At 38.9% G+C, this 21,863-nt stretch overlaps 1 protein-coding gene across 2 annotated transcripts in view; it reads right to left on the bottom strand.

The window, feature by feature from the left end:
* Window positions 1-21,863, bottom strand: part of tcerg1l (transcription elongation regulator 1 like) — a 578,623-nt gene that overhangs the window by 102,977 nt on the left and 453,783 nt on the right. For both annotated transcript variants that reach the window (XM_059947663.1, XM_059947664.1), the window contains exons 9-10: window positions 20,235-20,301; window positions 17,418-17,553 (exon numbers count right to left, since the gene is read on the bottom strand). In XM_059947663.1, coding sequence (XP_059803646.1) covers window positions 17,418-17,553; window positions 20,235-20,301 — 203 coding nt within the window. The remainder of the gene's footprint in view (window positions 1-17,417; window positions 17,554-20,234; window positions 20,302-21,863) is intronic.

A 21,863-nucleotide genomic window follows, 5' to 3' on the forward strand; every position in this document is an offset into this window, starting at 1 on the left:
TTTCCCATGGTGAAAGAGAAAAATTTTTACTGTGACTTTGGCTGTCAAAGGCAGAGGTGAGAATGTAATGGGGATAGCTATGGAAATACTCTGGTGAGTACAGGGCCTAGAAAGCTGGGGATTTGGACATACAGTTGGAAATAGCCCAGTGGAGTAGCTTCCACAGAAGAAAATTATCAGAAAATACTCGTCTTTGAACGGCACAGTTGATAAGCCTCTGAACCAATGCGCTTGGAGGGCGATGATGAATATGTGTGGATTATCGGAAGAAATCTTTGACAAAAATAGGAGCACAGCGAAGTTGCTTGTTCTTTTTCTGGAATGACTACAGAGGTTTAAATCAACTAAGGCTAAGGGAACAAATCCAATGCCAAATTTATCACAGTGATAAATTTGAGATATTATCCGGGCAGGGAATAGAATATTAACATTTTATGTGAGAGGGAGGAGAGTTGGATCAAGCTAAGTTGCATTATGGAAGAAAGCATTTTTCAGAAACCAGAGAAGTACCAAGGTATGATTTGATAACAACTACACTGGCTTGCATTGTTTTATAATCTATATGTTTTACACTTAAACCTGTACGTATCATACACTCACTGAAACATTATGTCCCACTCACTAGAGGAGGCCATATACAATAAATGGACTCACATATCAGGGACTGCCTCACCTGGAAGTACTGTTTAGAGTGAAGGAGAAGGTCTAGGGACAGGTGTGGTTGCAGGGATGGGTGCCTGGAGGGGATCAGCAGGAAGGAATGAGTGACAAGGGAGTAACAGAAAGAGTAATCAGTGCAGAGAGTGGAAAGGGGTGAGGAGGGGAAAAATATTGGACAGGGGATGGGAGGGGAAAACATTGCATTGCCGCCTGAGAAGGTAAAAATACAAACATTTGTAGGTCCTTCAATGGGTCTTTGGTGGATGAGGCATAATAGGAAACAACTGGTCCTCTGGAAGACCAGAATGATTATCCATGTGTGGAGTCAAAACAAATGGGGGAGATCTTAAATGAAATCTTGGCATCTGTGCTTACTCAGGAGACAGATACAGAGTTTACAGAAGTAACCATGAACCCTGTACAGTTACAGAGGAGGAAGTGCTTGCTACCCTGAAGCAAATCAGAATGGATAAATGCCCAAGGCCTGACAAGGTGTTCCCTCGGACTCTATGGGAGGCAAGTGCAGAAATTGTTGGGGTGCTCGCAGAGATATTTCAAACATCCTTTTAGCGAAAGGAGGGGTAACAAAATATTGGAGAATAGCCAATGTTGTTCCACCTACCAAGAAATTATAGGCTGGTGAGTCTGATATCAGCTATGACAAAGTTATTGGAAGGTATGCTACAGGACTAGATATATAAGTCTTTGGATAGACATGGTTTGATTAAGGATAGTCAGCATGGTTTTGTGTGTGGTAGTTCATGTCTAACCAACCTTGTAGAGTTTTTCAAGAAGTTATCAGGGAAGTGGATAAAGGCAAAGCAGTCTATGTTTCCTACATGGACTTTGGTAAGGCATTAGACAAGGTCCCACATGGGAGACTGGTCAAGTAGGTTTAGTCGCTCGGCAGTCAGGATGAGGTAGCAAATTCGATTAGACATGGGCTTTGTGAGAGAAGCCAAAGAGGGATATTACAGGTTTGCCTCTCTGACTGGAGGCCTGTGACTAGTGGTGTACCGCAAGGACTGGTGCTGGGTCTGTTGTTGTTTGTCATCTTTATCAACAAACTGGATGATAATGTGGTTAAATGGATTATCAAATTTGATTGGGGGTGTAGTGGACAGTAAGGAATGGCTATCATGGCTTGCAGAAGGATCTGCATCAGCTGGAAAAATGGGTTGTAAAAAGGCTGATGGAATTTAATGCAAACAAGTGCGAAGTTTGCACTTTGGTAGGACTGACTAGAGTAGGTCTTACACAGTGAATGGTAGGGCACTGAGCAGTGGGTAAAACAAAGGGGTCTGGGAATACCAGGTACATCATTTGTTGAAAGTGGCATTTCAGGTAGATAGGATCATAAAGAGAGGTTTTGGCACATTGGCTTTCATAAATAAATGTATTGAGTATTGGAGATGGGATATTATGTTGAAGTTGTATAAAACATTGGAGAGGTCTAACTTGGAATATTGTGTGCAGTTTTGATCACCTACCTACAGGAAAGACGTAAACAAGGTAGGAAGAGTACAGTGAAAATTCACAAAGTTGTTGCCGGGTCTGGAGGACATGAGCTAAAAGGAAAGATTGAATAGGTTAGGACTGTATTCTTTAAAACGTAGAAGATTGAGAGGGAATTTGATAGAGGTATACAAAATTATGAGAGATATAGAACCTTAAGGGGAACATGAGAGGAAACTTCTTCACTCAGAGGATCGTGAGAGTGTGGAATGAGCTGCCAACACAAGTGATGCACTCGGGCTCGATTTCAACCATTTAAGAGAAGTTTGGATAGGTACATGGATAGCAGAGGTATGGAGCGTTATGGCCCGACTGCAGGTCAATGGGAGTGGCAGTTTAAATGTTTTGAGCATGGACTAGAATGGCTAAAAGGCCTGTTTTTCTGAGCTGTACTTCTCAACGTCTCTATTGGTTTATCTAAGAATAATTCAAGCCTGGAATGGCAGCTGACAAGAAGGAAGGTGGAAGAGTGCTGAAAGGTTAGGATACAGATTCAAAAGAAGTGGAAGAAATTCAAAGAAACATGCAACACCAAAGAGAGAAAGAGCACAGAAAGTATAAAGGGGACAATGAGGGGAGAAAAGGTGAAAATCAAGTCACAGATTCTAGTTTGAAGCAGATAAAAAATGTGCTAATAGTCACAGAGGAATTCACAGCCAGATTACAAGGTTAGAAATTGAAGGAATTCATGGGAATAGAAGGATGGATCATGGGGGGGGGGTAGAAGGGGGAATAAATGGTACTTTTTGCACTGGATCAGGATTTTAAATCCATATACAATCTAGGCTGTCAAAAATATGATCTGATCCCACCATCCTCAGTACATAATCAAAGCCAACTAAGCTGCAATTGTATAACTCTTCTTGGGAGAGGTAAATTTCCAACTAAATGTATTAATTACTTGTTCTGCTCAAGTCTGGGCACTTGGGCTTCCAAAGCTCTGTGAAACTTGCCAATGAAATGATAGTGAGAACACAAAGGCACTGGAGAGGGTCTGGCGAGCTGACAAGGTAATATAACAAAAAAAAACTGTATTCTCTCAACTGGTGAATTAAGTGGAAGTTTTCCTTATAGACACTGCTTTTCCTTAGAAAAGTTTGATACCTATGAGAAAATCTGCACTAAATTTGTCAGTTTTTGTCTGCAGTTAGCATATCTATAGAAACTTCTTCAACAATGATGCTTATGCAGCAGTGTTGTACGACCCAGAAGAGTTTTGTGTGTAATCTGCAAATGAGAGATACCTCTCAGAGTAAACCAACCCATAGCTAATTATCATTTCCATTAAACTTCATGCTGCAAGGTAGGGACAGGGTAAATTGATGCCTGAGGCAATCAGGAGATTAGTGAACTGGAAATCAGCATGTATCACTGCTAAGCCATTGATCTAATTTGAAATGTTGACAATTGCCAGGGTAGGGTGGATGAATGTTATTGTGGATCTTCACTGTCCACGGCTGACAGGTGGTGGGGAAAACTTTCCTTTTAGCCAACCTTAACTTTCTAAACATAGCAGATGCCATTTTTAAAGATCAGAGAATTTTTTTTTAAGGAAAGTTAAATTTCCAACCAATATTTCTGTTTAGCTTCTTGCTGTAAAAGGGAGCCAGTCTTCAGTATTTACTGTAAATGGTAAGTAATAATCTGTCTGAAGTCAAAAGGACAGCTTTGAAATCAAGCACTATCTATATAGCATAGAGTGATAGCCTCATTATTTGGGCTGACTTCTCAAGAGATGCAGTCTAAGACAAGGGGGTTCTGTTAATTGGGCATGAAGCCAACCAGATGATACTGGCTAGAGTTATTTAGTTCAAGGAAACTTGCAGATCAGATTGTTGCTTCCACTTTGCACATTAAATATCTGATCTGCTCATAATTGGAAGGTTTGTATGCTCAAAGAGACAGTTTTAAAGCATTAATTGTAGGAAACTGGGAACTTGTCCCCTTGAGTGTTTACACCACCTGTGTGGAAAGGTACCTGGAAAAAATAGCACGTGAGTGGAGACACCCAAATGGCAGAAATGGCTTAGTGAGTGTACCCATAGTCAGACAGGGTTTAAGATCTTCATTTGTGTTTAGAACTTTGCGATCAGAAAACCAAATGCCATCATGTGATCTTGTGTCTACAAGCTGAAGTCTAGTTTCCTGTTCATGTTGGGACATCAGTGTTATCAAATGAGATTGTGCTTGATCTAAGTGGCTTCTTAAATTAGATTATGATGCTTGCAGGTCCAGTGGACAAAACCTTCTGCTGGATGTAACCTCTGTTCTGTCGAGGCATGTGCAGAATCTCACTACTGTTGTCAGAAATGTAGCTATGTAGTTAAAAGGTACATTATTTACTGAGTTCATGTCAAGTTCACTGTAGCTTTAGCACAGAAGATGACACCTTTTTAAGAGGTGAGCAGCAGAAAATTGTAAAAGATAATGTTGCCAGTTAGCCTCACAGTCACCTGACAAGATTATCTAAAAACTGTGAATGTTTTTAACATTAAAAAGGAACAATTAAAAGAGCAACAACTTCATGTTGTTTTTAAATTTAAAAATGCACTTGAATTTACTTCAACTATTTAAATAAATTACTGTTATAGAATTGTTGCTGACAGCAAATCCTCCCTGCCTGAAAGAACCGGGCAATGTTTTTCTACCAGTTGTAACCTGGCAGTGGACTCACCCATCATATATTGTGGGGAATTGCTGTAACTTCACTTCTTTTGCTGAAATCCAGATAGAACCATGATGATGTTCAGTCATAGATTTCCCAACAAACTGCTGTCAAGAAGTTTTGTTGTTTTGTGCTTTTCTATGCCATCGGTGTCCTAAACAATTGACATTCACAGCAAAATCGAAGTTACGACAGAACAAATACTCCTAAAGCAGGGTTTCGAGGTGAATCGTCAACAATTCCCTTACCACCTTCCCACCCCTGCAAGATGTTACTCAATCTACTGAGGTCCTCTAGCAGATTGTTGATCCAGAAATGTATTCCCACTATGAAAAAATATATCTCAAGAGCTTTTTTCATACTTCATTATTGAACTACAGTCCTCTGCAAATGTCTGAGGCACATATACTGCTAGCAAGACGTTTGCACATTACTGTAGTAATTTTATATATTACAGTGATGATGAACCTGATTGTCTCTTGAGGACTGAGAGTGGGGAGGGGGCAGGGAGAGGGGAATAATGGTTGGGAAAGGAAAAGGGAGAGCAGGAGTGGGAAACACCAGGGGGACATTCTGTAATGATCAATAAACTAATTGCTTGGAATCAAATTACGTTGCCTGGTGTCTCAGAGCTGGACGGGTCTGCACCCACACCCCCCCCCCCCCATCCTGCCCTGCCACTCCTTCTCCGCCACTTGTCCTACACTCCTCTTGCGGTGATCCACCCTGGCCATTCCCAACTTCCTTTGCCCCTGCCAGATTTACAAACTCTCTCTCCACTCCACGCTGACAAATACAGTACTGTGCAAAAGTCTTAGGTACATATAAGTCTTAGGGTACCTCAGACTTTTGCACAGTGCTGTATTTAGGAAAAATTAACCAGCTAGTACAAAGTCTATTTGTTCTGGAAAACTTTGACCTTTTGTTCTTGGCTATGAATTATTTTATTTATGATCTTCTCAGATGCATCTCCAATTAACCATCTTGTTGAACACCACTGTTTTACATCTCAGCAGTGTACAATTTGCTGTGATTTTTGAATTTCTTTAAACAGGTCAAGAGAGAATTAGAAAGCGTGACTTAATTGCATGCCCCTAATTCCTATGCTCCCTCTCCCAAAATAATTCCTGTTTATTATTAATTAGATATAATCACTTTTTTTGATTGATCTAAGGCTTACATTGGAAATTTAAGTTACTTAAGATAAATAGGACCATAGAATTACACAATAAAGCATTGTAAGCCATCAATATGAGAGAGAAATAGGGGGGCGAGGATGGGAAGGGAGAGAGGGAAGTGGAAGGGGAAAATTCTAATTCATTACTAACTCATTAAACTTTAGCTTTATCATATTGGGGGAGGTCAGGGAGAGGTATCAGTTGATAAATGGATAGTATGAATGAACATTTCAGAATGTTACAGATACCAGGTGTAACCACCAGCACCATGACAGACACACTGAGCTCCAGACGACTCAGATTTAACTATCATGTCTTGTTAGACACTGCAGCTCAAAATCTTAACATAGTTTAATTTGTCTTGTTGCTTCATTTATACAGCAAAATTGTGGAATAAAAGCTAAAAACACAGCTCTTTCTCCATCAGAATGCTGACAGATTGATCTAAGGATTTATCAAATGGTTGAAAGCTTTGAAGATAGAAGGGAAAAGAACACATTTCAGCAGTGTAATTGCTGTGAAATCCATCAGAAATTGGAGAATTCATTTATTTTTATTAGGATACATGATTTACTTTAATTGCCTATCCCATTTGATTTAATTGTGTCATCTGCACAGCCTTGTTTGGAAAATCAATACAGCTGCTTGGAGGATAAAATCAGATACAAATCACTCCTGTTGCAAGCAATTATTTGGATCAATTGAGACTTCAAATTCATAACATACAAAAGTTGGATAACCCAAATATAGAAAAGATGATTTTTCTCCTTAAGAAGAGCTTTCTTGGACTGTCAGAGAAACTGATGCCTCAAGTGCAGATAGATCCATGAAAATATCATTACTATACACTGGCATAGAACTTAAAAGTGTTTTCATGTTCACAAAGCCAATTATTGTCCACCACTGCAAATCTGACCAGCAGATCAGCAATAGAACTTAAAACTTATATTGATTCAATTATTTACTGTCTGAATCTTCATCAAAATTTTGGCCATTGAAAGATTTTTAACTGTCAATTATAACTCTCCTGGAGTGATAATGTTATTCAAAAGAGAAGAATACATGCAGTCCTATGTTCAAAGGTATGAGCACAAATATCAAGAAATAAGATAGTCAAATCCATTGGTGTCTCACCAGCAATGTTCAGATATGATTAAGAAACTGCAGATAGTTTACCCATGGTATTTTAAATTGCTTCGAGTCTATGGGAAGTGTTTCCACAGACTGGAGAAAAATGATATCTCACTCTACGTTGTTTGACAGAGAAAAATAACACAGACCTATTAGTCTAACATCAGTTGCAGGGGAATTGCTAATGGGATATAATGACTGAATACTTTGACACATCCTGGTTTCATTGGATCTCAGATGGCATCTCTGAAAATGGACTAATGATTGTTCATTAGTCAGAGGGGTATGTGGACCTGACCATCAGTGCCTGACAGCACTTTGAAATAGTGCAAAGGATCTGAAGTTCCTTATATACTTATAATATAAGGAAAGTAATAAAGGAATTTATAAAGGGAATTTTTTTATTAATGCTGAACAGCCTTTTACTTGATACTCTTTTAATTAGTGTTGTCGCTGTAACCAGCTAGATGGGTTTCCTATAACACCTTTTAAAAGCTCTCTATTCAAATTCCCTACTGACATTCTCAAAAATACCTTTCATTATATGTACCAATTATCCAGTAATTCCTCATTCTCCTCAGCAGCCATGAATGCACTTCACAACCAATACATTATGTCTCACAATGATTGCCTACACTGCCACTATGTTCATTTATTTAATGTTAAAAAGGTATCATTAAATGCATGTTTAAAATAACTCAACAGACTGCAGGAGATTACCTGAAGGGTTACAAAACATGGGCTACTTCAACATTAATAAACAGCTACCTTGTGGGTAGGAGTGCACATGGGAGAATGGTTAAAGCCAATCAGATCACAAAACTCACAGGTGATCATAAAAATTCAAATCTTGTTCTCTCCTCTGCTCACTTTGCTTAAAGGAAAGCTGCAGAGAAGGTCTGTGGGCTTTAGAGTAAGCTGCACTTGGCACTGGGCACTGAAAGCGGGCAGTGCAGCCAGAGAGAAAGGATGGAGCAAGGCCAAATTGGAGACAATTTTAGCAGTGCACATCTGGACTTCCAGAGGTGGGAATGTTAGTAATTCCAGCAGACAGGAACAAAATATTTGGCAAAGCTGAATAATGTCGGCCATGGCAAAGGATGGTGTATAAGGGTATAGAGCTCAGTGCCTCTCCAAAAAAATTAAAGCAATTAAATTATATTGTCTTGAGACCATTATTTTGTCTTCTTTCAGTTTTTTTTCCTAATGGGTTGTTGCCAAGAGGATCCCCCAAAGTCTCAATGAAAACTGCACTCTTGCACCAGTGGAGACATCCTGTTACCATTACCAGTCAATTAGGTCCTGCCTGGCATGGGAAGGAAAAGCAGGCAGTCTGCATAATGGATGAATGATTTGCTACTGTCTGCCTTGAGTCCCTGATGGAAATAAACTTCATGATAACTCAGATCGGTTGCATTTTTTATCAGGGCTCTATTTTCCTACTTTCAAATATTAAAGCACTTTAGGGAGTTTCAGCTAGTCATCACGTAATGCCCACATCAATATCAAACCTTTTCATCTTTGTGTCATTGTTGAAATAACCTATTGAAGAAAGAAGCTAAAATTAACCCTATCCCTTTCACAACTATACCAAGTAAATGAAACCTTCCTCACCCCCCCCCACCCCCCGTACAGCAGAAAGAAATGTATTCTGCACAAAAACATCAAAGGATATCAAGACAATAATCAGGGAGTAATCATGAGAAATATTGTTGAATTATCAAGCCAGGCTGTAGATTTCTAGTAGGAATAGGTGGAGTTATATAAGTTCCAAGTGGTCTGGGCTTTTCCATAAATGATTTGCGTAACCTAACTAGTTTTCAATAAACAGCAGTTATTGGAACCCATACAGAGTAATTAACTTCAAAGGTTTAGTAAAGCCAAGGGGGGTACACCCTCTGCACAAAAACCTTATAGCTGGAATTTGCTCCAAAGTGTTCATGATGTTCATGATACAGCACAGGAACAAAGTATTCGGCCAATCAATTAGTTACCAATTTTCATTAATCCTCATTACCAGCATTTGGTCTACCCCCTTCCACATTTTGGCAATTCAAGTACTTATGTAAATATTGCCTAAATGTTGTGTGAGTACCTTCTGTCACTGCCCAGTCAGACAGTGTATTTCAGATTCCAATATTCCCTGGGTGAAAACGTTTCCTCAGATCCCTCCTCTTCCTTTAGACTTAAGTCCTTTTCAAAGGTGTTACTTTTGTTATGGGATAAGGTTTATTATCTATTCTGGTTATGCTCTTCACGATTTCTATGACACAGTCAAATTTCCCCTCAATCTTCTACAAGGTAAACAAACTAAGCTGTGACCAATGCAATTTTTAATAAAGCTGTACCCTGCTCACATATTCTATGCTCATGCTAATGAAGACTAGACCTGATCACTTTTTAACCACCCTAAACTGTATATCTAGGCTGCCATTTTTGTGAGATTTATACAAAGGTCCCTCTCTTATTCAATATTTCCTCATTCATTGCATTATGTACTTTATTAGTCTTTTCAAAGTGCTTTACCTTATGCTTAGTGGAATTAAATTCCATATGCTTTGATTTCTGCCTCTTTCACCAATAGATTATTATCTTCCTGTGACTTATAACTATCCTCACTATAAAAAAACCTATTTTCATGCCATCTACAAATTTACCTTTCGTACATCCTACATTCATATCAACATTATTAACGTAAATGACAAACAGTAAAGATTCAAGCACAAGTCCCAGTGGTTAGCAACTGAAAATAGGATTCTAATCAGAAAAACAGCTCTTCCCCATTATTTTTTGCCTCCGAGCAGCAAACCAACTATGGATCCAATTAGCCAACTTGCCTTGGATCCCATGGACTCTAGTCGTTTATACCCATCTCCTGCGTGGGGCGTCGTCAGAGGCCTTAATAATATCTGCTGCCCACATCAATATATTTTGTTACCTCTTTGAAAAATTCAATCACATTAGTCAGACAGGATCTTACCTTTATGAAACCATGCTGACTCACTAATTAATCCCTGCCTTTTCAAATGTAAATTAATTCTTTTCCTCAGGACTTCTTCCACAAACTTCCCTTCCAATTATGTAGACATATTGGCTTGTAGATATCAGACATATTCCTTCTGCCCTTCTTGAATAAACATACCATATTTCCTGTCCTGCAATCATAAGGCATCTCACCTGTGGCCAGCGAAGTTTTACAAGTCCCTGTTCAGATCCCAATCATCTCTTTTGTAGCAGCCCAGGATGTGTCATCAGGCTCCATTAGGCTCTGAGGATTTGTCCAACTTTACTCCTGTCCAATAACCCCTGTTGCTCTCTCTCTATTCCCCAGGTACAATGAGCTCCTTAGTGAATACAGAAGTATTCATTTACAACCTCACCTGTATCTTCTGACTTCAAACATGTTGTCACTTTAAGATTTAATCGCCCTTTACTTGTTTTGGCCTGAAACGTTGGCTTGTGCTTCTTTCCATTGATGCTGCCTGACCTGCTGGGTTCCTCCAGTTTTGTGTGTGTGTTGCTCAGATTTCCAGCATCTGCAGATTTTCTCTTGTTCGGCCCTTGCTCTTTTCCAGTCATCTTCTTGCCCTTAATGTACTTATAGAAAGATTTGGGATTTTCTTTATTGATAGTTCATGCCTCCTTTTGATCTTCTGATCTCTCTTGTTAGTACCCACCAACACATTCTATACTCCAAAAGACCTTCTCTGTTTCCAGTTCTTTATACTTGTCATATCTTGCTTTTAGATGTTAGATTGAATTGGGCAATAATAAAGTAGTAAATTAGCTAACTACTAATGGTAGAAATAGGGAACAGGCACAGTGGATAATGTTTAGTCTTTAGAGGTGACAAAGTTAATATCAAAGTACTGAATACACATTAAGGAACATACTTTTGATGAATAAATTAAACTTTTAAAGAATCTTGTATCTTGTACAGCCTTATATATTAATAATTAAATTTATAACAGATGGCATGCTCTGCTTATAGCTACAGATGTATAACAGGAGATGCATCTATTTTTCAGCATAATATCCAGGAGAAGGACAAATGTGTCATTCAACATTGGATACACACATATGAATTCTTCTCATTCTTCTTCAATATTACATTTACATAGCATTAATTTGGAAATTAGATTCTCTCTTTATTGTTCAATTTTACAACTGTAATGTATCCAGGCCCTTCATTGCCCAGGGGTTTTCATTCTCAATAACATCACAGGCTATTGCTCAGTAGCAGCTCAAAATTATATCTATATTTGGCCATTCTGAAGGCAAGCAATTTAAATAATCAGTATTCTTGACTGTTAGGCATCTGCTTAAAAATAAATAGTAAAGTCAAATTTATGACAAATAACAAAATATTAAACATCTCAGATGAAAGATATGAGACATTTTAAATCAAAATATTTTGTAAATGATGACTGTATTTTCATCAGTCTATTTCAAATAAAATGCATTATTGTGTTGGTGTCTAGAATAACTGTAGTATTAACAAATCTCCAACAAGTTTGAGCCATAGCAAGTGAGACCCTTTTACTTGATACTTGATGGCAGCCGTTAGTCTCGCGAGACCATGGATCTGCACCTGGAAAGTCTTGCTTCAGTCTATGTTGTAAAGCAGCGTCTGTAGAGGCCCACACGGGCGTGACAGTCTCGGCTGCAGCGACTGCACTTGAAGGTGCTGTCCTCTGGTGTTGTCTTGGTGCTGTTTTCTTGGCGAGTGCGCTTTTCTTCAGCAGCAAGCCTCAGCTTCTGTCCTCCTCTTTTTAGACCTTTGTGTAGTTCCAGCCTCCAGCGAGACCGATCGCTGGCAATGTCCTCCCACCTCTCAACGTTCATGTTCAGTGACTTCATGTCTCTCTTGCAGACATATTTGAAACGAAGATGGGGTCGCCCTTGTGCTCTCTTGCCGGAGGCCAGTTCCCGGTACAGCAGGTCTTTCGGGATCCTCCCGTCTGACATGCGGTGTACGTGGCCTAGCCAGTGGAGACGGCATTGTTGGAGCAGGGTGAAGAGGCTGGGTATCTGGGTGCGGGCAAAGACGTCATTGTTGATGACTCGGTCAGGTCACGATGTCCAGGATGCGTATAATTAGCATTATAGTAAAAAGCTTCCTGGACCACGTTTCAGTCACCACCCACTGGGGCTGTGTGCTGATGGGTGTTTTTCTTCTGTATTTTAATAGAGTTGGGTAGAAATTTTCAGAGTATCTGCGTGGAGCTCTTTGGTTGACAAGAACTTCAAATGCAGACTAATTTTACTTCCTCCAGCTGGTGGATAATATGGATATGCAAACAGATTAATTAACTTTGAACTACATTGCTTCTCTCAGCATTTTTCCAATCAGCTAAAAGTGGATGCCATTCCTTGTGCAATGCTCTGTTTGAAACTGTTAGGTACAATAGTTATATATTTCTTTGTGGGGTCATTTGCCAGTCGCCGACTTTGAACTACACGCCATGCAAAGCACCTACACCATTTAAAATGGTTATCAATCACTTTTATGTAACTCTGGATGCTTCTAGTGGCTACAATAGTTATGTCTGATACTGTGAATTAGCCACATCCTCAGCACTAATCTCACTTTTCCACTTCTGTCTGCCAAGATACAGCAGAAAAGGTGGGGTTGGGGGAGAAAGACTACTGCCCACACAGTAAGAATCCACATGAAGTCACACAAGCTCTCCGAGAAACTGTATTTAAAGGCAAAGTTTTTGAAGGTCACTGATGTTAAAAGCCAGTAAGTATCTGCAATTCACCTCCAATACACCTGTGTATCTGGACGACTTCATCCAATTGGTGAAGATTGGCATTTCCCTGAGCCCTTTCAAATGGCAGCAGTGAACCTATGCCATGCATCGAGATTCCCAGCTCACCACTGCATTAGGGATTTCACTGATGTTCTTCTCAAGGGAAGGGAAATTCATCTTCTTCACCTGGAGTAGAGATCAACAAACATCATAGGCATGTTGATCTGTGAGGATTTCAGTCATGATAGTCAGCAATCTTGTGACACACTGGTCTCCCTTTTCAAACCCTGTATCTATCTGAATTGCAAGTAGTTTCACAGCCCAACTGTCCAATGTCTGGGGTGACATTGAGATTAAAATTCTGCGGAGTTCATTTTAATCTTAGGCTGCCCCTGATGCCTGCTATATTTCAGCTGCTGCAGTGCTTTCAGAGGACAAGAATATCTCCACCTTCCCTGGTTCTTCCTTCTCTTGCTCACTCCTCGGCAGGAGGGTGCAGGGACCATCCGAAGCGGTAGTGAGTGCTAGTATAATCCTCAAAGTGTGATTCTGGTGCACGGACTGACTGGGGGGCACCCTGAACTGTGACACTGTGCTTCACAGCTTGCTGCTGGGCGCCACGGTAGCGTAGCAGTTACAGCTTAGGGTGTTAGAGTTCAGAGATCAGATCTATCTGTAAGGAGTCTGCACGTTCTCCCCGTGGAATGCATTCGATTTCTCTGGACGTTTCTGTTTCTTCTCACAGTCCAAAGGCGTACCGGTTAGTAGGTTCATTGATCTTTGTGAATTGTCTCATAGTTAGGCTAGGATTATATGAAGAGTTGCTGGGTGGTGTGGCTTAAAGGATGGAGGGGTCTATACCATGTTGTATTTCAATAAATACATTTCAGAATCTTGCCAACATGAGGACTCAGCACTAACTTGAAATGTTACTGCCGCAACAAGTCAAGAAAGATGATAGGAAAGTATAGAATGAACAGTCAGAGAGCGGAATGAAGAGGGGTCCTTTCTGAATGCATAGCCTGGGAGCATCTCGCTTGAGTGTGGTGTGGGTCACCTGTCCTTGCTTGTCTAAGATATGAACAATATTGAGATTCTATTGACAAGTATATTAGAGAAATAAACCCAGAATACAAAATAATCCTGGCAGCTGCATATGGTATCAATTTCTAATGTGCTTCTCCATGAAAAAGATTGACAGCGGTGACATTACATGATAAAGGAGGTGGAATGAAATTCAGCACCTGGCTGCAGGAACACTGCCCTCATCACCAAGAGGATTAATGAAATAGAAACAGCCCACTATAAAAAGGCTGCTGACAGCAGGGAGAACTTTGAACTGCTTCTCCGAAATCCTGTCCCTGTGACAACTGACTCATCAGATCTGATAGGGTATCCATCTTCTTCCACCTCATTACAGTCCATCATTTACTCCCGGTGACTGGTGTTGGCTTTCTTGATTTGACAGCAGCACAGGAGACGGTCCAGCAATCAGCTCTTCTGGCAAAGATGTTGCAAAATCTGACACATTGAGCTGCTTGTTTAATCAGTGTTACTATTTGATGGATGCAGTTTAATGCCCAATGTATGCATCTGTGTCTGGCTGCAGTACGTCTCTTTCTTAACCTGCACAATGATGAGTTGCCAGCCACCAATTCTTGAATACTTGTCAAACCCAGTGTCTAACCTCTGCTGTACAGGCGCATAACTTCTCATTTGTGGAACTCAAACATGCTGCAAACCATTACTGCTGAAAGTGACACCTGATACTAAGATCATCTCATACAGCCTGCAGTTCCTGCAGTTCACTGAATCTATGTTTGACCACCAAACAACCACTTACATCTATCGAATTTTATTCTTCCATATTCTTTCCAATATTCTCACCAAATTCTAATCAAGTCTCCTGAGATTCTACCATTCACCTACACATTAGGGGCAATTAACTGTGGCTTACGCGATAAAAATATGGAGCATTCAAAGGAAAGCCACAGCAAGAATGTGCAAAATCCACACAAGCAGCACCCCAGGTCAGGATTGGACCCGAGTTATTGGAGCTATCAGACAGTCGCTTTACTATGCCATCCCAAATCTTGAATGCTAATTGGATCATGTTGGTGCTAATTGTCATAGGACTCTTAAAACAGTCTACCAATTGAAGGCGCAGGCTCAAGCAGATGGTTCATTTGTTACATGGTGGAAAGGAGTGGACAATTAGTTCTCTAAGCAAAAGGAAGGCAATTTTTTTAAGTCACTGAAAGATACACAGGGGAATTGAAGAAACAGATGGAAGATAGCCAGTTTGGAAATTATTACCAGTCTTAGCCTGACAGCCCTCCTTCACAAATTCAGTTTAATTAAAGTATTTTATATCATTACTTAGTAATAAGTGAGAGTAGATATTTCTCAGAGCAGTGCATTTTTGAGCTTCTTACATGAAGGTTTGAATATTAGAGTGGATATTAGCCAATAGCAAGAAAGCTCCAGTTTATGATTCAGTCACACTGTTTCCGCTGGAGACATGAAAGAGTGAAGTGACAATTGTTTTACTGCAATTTCAGATGATCAGAAAAGATTAATTCCATTCTAAGATGTAGACGCAGGGGATTTACTGAACCAATTTGCCGATTGCGAGGCATGTTTCTCAGGCTCTTTTACATGGCCTGTGAAGTATGATATTTCAGGATAGAAGTAAGACATTGAGTTCATCAACAAGGTGATTTTGAGACACACCTCACCTCATCTCTAATAGATGGGTGTTGGAGATTCTGAATCCTGTGCAGGCAACTGCAGAATGTGCACATAAAGTAATTTTGCTGTCTATTTGGTCCATGAAGATGCGGTGTCCCCTCAAAGACCTCATTATCTCCAACAAAGTTACATTTCCGAGTTAGGATCATGAAGAACAGTTTTGAGGATATTATCAAGATGACATCGTAAATGACAACTGAATTGTCATTAGCATATTACAAACAAAATGCATAGTTGTGCAGGTGTCTGCAATATGTATGTAATACTCACATTCTTCAGTGGTATGCAAGATCAACAAACACTGCAGTAAAAAGCTTCTTTCATCACTGTTCAGTCACTAAATTATTGGAATTATATAGGGATAGCTGGAAATAATTTATGAATGACATATTCCCTGTTAAATGGCTTAATCAATTCTTGAGAAAGGTGAATTTGTCGCTCTACGACAGATGCCATTGCATCTGCCATTCACCTAGCCTAGACACACCTGAAAAACATGGCCATTTATGTCAGAACTTTAATGAACAAACTTCTACTTCTTGGTTTAAATTCACCACTGGGTGTTGGACTTCCTAACAAACAGATCTCAGAGAGTCACTTGCACAACTGTTCCTCCCTCTCCATCATCCATAGTACGGGTGCCCCCCAGGGTGTGTGCTGAGCCCACTGCTGTACACTCTGCTCACACATTACTGCATGGCCAAACACCCGTGCAATCATATCATCATGTCTGCTGACGACACGACAGTGGTGGGGCTCGTCACCAACAATGATGAGGTGGCCTATAGAGAGGAGGTGGAAGAGCTCGAGGCCTGGTGCCAGGTGAATAACCTCCTCCTCAATGTCAACAAGACAAAGGAGATGGTTATCGACTTCAGGAGAACCGGCACACTCACGCCCCTCTTTACATTGGCAGTACAGCAGTGGAAATTATGAGCAGCTTTAAATACCTGAGAGTGCACATCACACACAACATCTCATGGACCCAGAACATATCCTACACAGTCAAGAAAGCTGAACAACACCTCTGCTTTCTGAGGAGGCTGAAGAGAGCTGGACTTTTCACATCCATACTCAATGTCTTTCTACAGATGCATGGTAGAGAACATCCTAACAGGCTGCATCACTGATTGGTATGGAAACTGCATTGTGTGGACAGGAGAGTTCTACAACAAGTAGTCAAAACTCCCCAGCGTATCAGTGGCACCAACCTACCCACCATTAAGAACACGTATTGAGAAATGGGCCAGAAGTGTCATAAAAGATCCCATCCATTCTGCTAATGGACTGTTTATCCCACTCGCATCAGGGAGGAGGCTAAATAGTATCCACGCCAGGATCACCAGAATCAAAAATAGTTACTTTCCCCAAGCAGTAAGGCTGATCAACACCTCCAGCACTACTTTGTATTTCCCATTAGTCACCTTAGGTACAGCCTAGTGTCACTTTATAGACATACAATTAAACTCTATATATAAAATCTATCTTATGTGGTCATATTTATTGTGTTTTTTGTGCTACATCGGATCTGGAGTAATTCCATTTTCCTCATAGTTGTGCACAGAAAATGACATCAAACAATCTTGAATCTTGAATCTTGAAATAAATGCATCACTTACAGCATTTCAGTTGGACAGAAATTGCTCATTTATATTGAAGCCATTATGTATCATCTTGAAACATGAATGATTATTTATAAATGAACAAGTAATTAAAACAAATTATACACATCAATTTTGTGTATGCTGCAAGATTTCTTACCCCCCTCTCCAGAAGCATATCTCGGAAGTGATTAATACGTTCTTCCAAGGGGACGACAGTTCTGTGTGGGGTATTTCCCAGGTTTTTCCCATCCATTTCTTCTTTTTCTGGATTAGCAATATCTGGCTCTTCAGTTCTTTAAAAAGTTTCATAATATTGATTAAAACTCACAAATGGCTATATAATTTTATTTTTAGAAACAGTATTTTATTGAAACCATTCTACGTTTTTGAGAAGATGTGCTTATTTAGCAGCATTTTGCAAGCCGTAGTCTTCTTTTGGGAAATCACATCTTGGTTCTTTCATGTTACACTAATTCACTGACATAGGATATCCAGAAACCAAGAGTATGAGCCAACACTGCCATTATCTTTTTTATGGTAAAATAAACTTCTGAATTATATAAAAAAAAGAACACGATCTACAAAAACAAAAAAAGAACAAAATTGCTCTGGAGCCTACAAGAATTAAAAGCTAATTTCTAACAAAAGCAAGTAACCCAGTAGGGCAAATAAGTTGCTTAAAACTGAAGCATAAAAATGTCTCATGTAATGTTCTTATAGCCTTTACATTTGCTACAAAGTAACATTCAAGAAGATTACTTTCCAATCCAAAGTAACATAATGCTAATTGGCATGAGACGGGGTACCATGGACATGCGGATGCATCAACTGTTCAACTACAAGGATTTGGAAAGGAATACATATTGTGGCTACTAATTATAAAACTTTGAAGAATATTTCCAAGAGCTCTCAGCAGTTACAGGAGATCGGGATGAAAGTTCCTGCAGTTTGTCAGACCTAATCAATCATTCCCACTGCCGCAATGCTATTTCAGCACCGACTTAAGTAGGTGCAAAATTCACCAGGCTTGTGAGTAAAAGCAATTCTGCATTTATATCCCCATAATTGGTAGTACCTTTTCCCATAAAAGTAGATAGACTGGACTCTACATATTCTCAACCTAGCACACGCTTTTAAGAATAAAAATGAAATTTGAAACTGAGGAGGCAAGCTGACAATATTCACTGCTATTTGTTTTCCTTTTACTTTAGTGGAGTTATTTATATTGGAGTCTTTTCAAAGATTTGTTTTAGAAAATATAGCCATTTCATTACAATATAAACTGAACAAAACTAAGTTTAGCACTAAAAGTGAATTTCCAGAATTGTGTTCACCAAAGCAGTATAAGTAACTGAAGTGTAAATATGTATATAAATCTAAATCAAACCAGTGTTGGCATACACTTATTTGAACATTTACGGTTCTTCAGTTATCTATATATTATGCATTAGTACAATTACAATATGAACATCAAGACAGCAGTGCTTTTACAGTCATCAGCATTTTTATGCATTATTTATATCAGCAATGGTTTAAATTAACATCGTTTAAATTCATTATATTACCACAAAACTTAGTCTTTTAATTAGTTAGTGTTTATTATTGTATTCTCTTCCATCAAGGCTAACCAGAACATCAATGTGCCTTGTTTAATTTTTAGGTTCACCACATCGGCAACAGGACTGTAATTAAGTTTCAGTGAAGAATTCCTATATTTTTATGCTTGAACTTTAAAATATTTGATGGAAGTAACTTCATCTAATTCAAAATCTGACAAGAGGATGTTCTTGGATAAACGTATTTAGTCTGTGGACATTTCTGAAAGATACATTTATGGGGGAGCAACGTTATTGTATGGAGAGCTACTGCAGCCATCAGTGTACAGTATCATACTAAGCTGCAGTCATAGCAATGACTGCAAATTTAAGTGTTGTTAATATTTAACGTATTTGCAGTTCCCTGACCTTCTTAACGCTTGAGTTTATATTAGGCAAATGTTCAAGTTTGCTAATTAACTGCTCAATCATCTGTTGTAATATTACGTAAAAGACATAAATGACTATTGCACTCAATGGGAATCTAAGTCAGTAAATGCTCTGCCCAATTAAAATAAAATTTTGGTTAAGGGTAATGTTATGACACTTATGACAATAGGGGTTTCATCTAATAGTACAAAGGTAATGATGAACTTATTTTCATATATCCTGATCAGCAAAAAGCTCACAACGTACCATTACATCTGCCTGTCAAAAGATATTTATCAATTTTAGATATTTTTGCAGGTTGGAATTATTTTTCAAAAACTAACATGTAGAATATTCACAGGATGATGGACAGTTGTGATGTTCTGTTGTTCATTCTAACAAATTTCACCCCTCTTGTGTTTAATTGAAACATAAATGCAAAAATTCTAGACAAACAGTTAAAGGAAGTGGTCATCTTATGCATTAATGATGTTCAATACATTTTATAAATTTGAAAGCTGATGTATATCTTAGTTGATCCATACACATGCCACTGTGTTGTCCTGATATCAGCAGAAATGACATCAGTGCATTCACCCTTGCTTGAATAAGGCATAATTAATGAAACCCCAAGCCCAGTTTGAATAGAATCAAAAGGCAATGCACAGTGTTTAATTTGATACATCTTGGGAAAGAAGATAGCTTTATATACCTTGAACTGTATTCAGTTTCCTTATTTCACAATAGCCACATTAGGACTACAAAAGGCAGCCAGATTAAGGAATAAATGAATATACTCCTGAATTTATAATTGTTAAATGATAATTGCTTAAGAAATAAATATTTTAATCTGGAAATTTTTTTCATAGAAGTTAATTTAAATCTTTTGAAACAATTAATGACTGTTTTAGAATATAGTTAAATTTTGCAGAATTAGCAATAGTGTATATATTGATTTATGAAATATAAGATAAAAATATTTTACAAAGTCAAAAAAATAACTTTCATACTTGTTTCTCTTTGTTTTCATCAGGTGTTCTTCATTTGCCTCTTCTTGATTAGAAGTGCCATCTTTTGCTAATAATGTAAGACAAGTTAAATTACATACATTTGATAATGACAATGCTTAGTACTTATTTTTGATGGATAAGTGTAATAAATATACATTTGTAGACTACATAATTATTTAAAGACTTGAGAACTTTTGGCCCAGTATTTGTAGTCAAAACTGAGATGTCTGTATCAGATAATTCCCTATGAAAGTATTTTACCTCTTTCATTTCCCTGGAGGGAACTTCATGAAAAAGAAACTGGCTTAGTTTCCCTGTGTTGGTAAGGTCTAACTTTGAGAAGAGGAAATAAATACCGAGTTACACAGGATGAAAACAGGCCTTATGGCTAAATCCATTATTGCCAACCAAGAAATCTTCCTGATCGAAAGCCCCCTTTCCCCGACCTCACCAATTTAGATGAATGCATACTAAGTCAATACTAATTCAAGTGGATGGGGTGATAATGAAGGCATACACCAATGATACCTTCATCATGTATTGAGTATAAAAGTTGGTAAGTCATGTTGCAAATGTGCAAAACTTCGGTGAGACCACATTTGGAAGACTGCAAGCATTTCTGCTAGTTGCACTGCATTAAGGATGTGTAGGCTTTGAGAAGGGTGTGAAAAAGTTTCATTAGGATGTTGTATGGATTGAGTGTATTCGCAATCAGGAGAGGTTGGACAAATTTGCATTGTTTTCTCTGGAGTGTCATACGTTGAGTGGGTGGCTGGATAGAAGCATTTAAATTTACAAAAGATAAATGATCAGTCTTTTACCATTTTCCAGAGTGGAAATGTCAAATACCATATAGCGTAAGTTTAACGGGAGGAGGGAAATTTTGAAGGAGATGCATGAGGCAAGTTTTTTTCTGGGGAGAGTGATAGGGGCCCAGAACGTGTTACCAGGGGAAGTAGTTGAAGTAGCTACAAGAGTAATTTTTAAAGTTCTCTTACTCACTGGAATTTAGAAGAATGTGGGGATCTCATTGAAATCTACTAACTGTTGAAAGGACTTAGATAGGGTGGATGTGGCGAGGATGTTTCCTATGGTGCAGGTATCCAGAACTAGAGGGCACAGCCTCAAAATTGAGGGACAACATCTTAGAACAGAGAAAAGGAGGAATTTTTTTAGCCAGATAGTAGTGAATCTGTGGAATGCTCTGCCTCAGCCTGCAGTGGAGGCCAAGCATGTGGGTATATTTAAAGCGGAAGTTGATAGTTTCCTGATCAATTGGAGCATCAACGGATATGGCGAGAAGGCAGGTGTATGGAATTGAGTGGGATCTGAGATCAGCCATGATGAAATGGTGCAGCAGGCTCGATGGACTGAATGGCCTAATTTAGCTTCTATGTCTTATGGTCTTAGACTCATGAACAGGTGGGGAATGCAGGGGTATGTACTATGGCAGTCAGGTGGGGTTAGATAGATTGGCAACAAGGTCCGTGTAGTGTTCCTGTGCTGTACTGATTTATGTTCTATACTCTATAGTAAAATGGCAAATAGGGTTATTTTTTTCACATGTACCAAAATAAAGCAAAAAATCTGTCTTGCATGCTATTCATGCAGATCAATTCACTCCAACAG

Source organism: Hypanus sabinus, chromosome 22 (assembly GCF_030144855.1).
Source record: "Hypanus sabinus isolate sHypSab1 chromosome 22, sHypSab1.hap1, whole genome shotgun sequence".
Classification (NCBI taxonomy): Eukaryota; Metazoa; Chordata; class Chondrichthyes; order Myliobatiformes; family Dasyatidae; genus Hypanus; species Hypanus sabinus.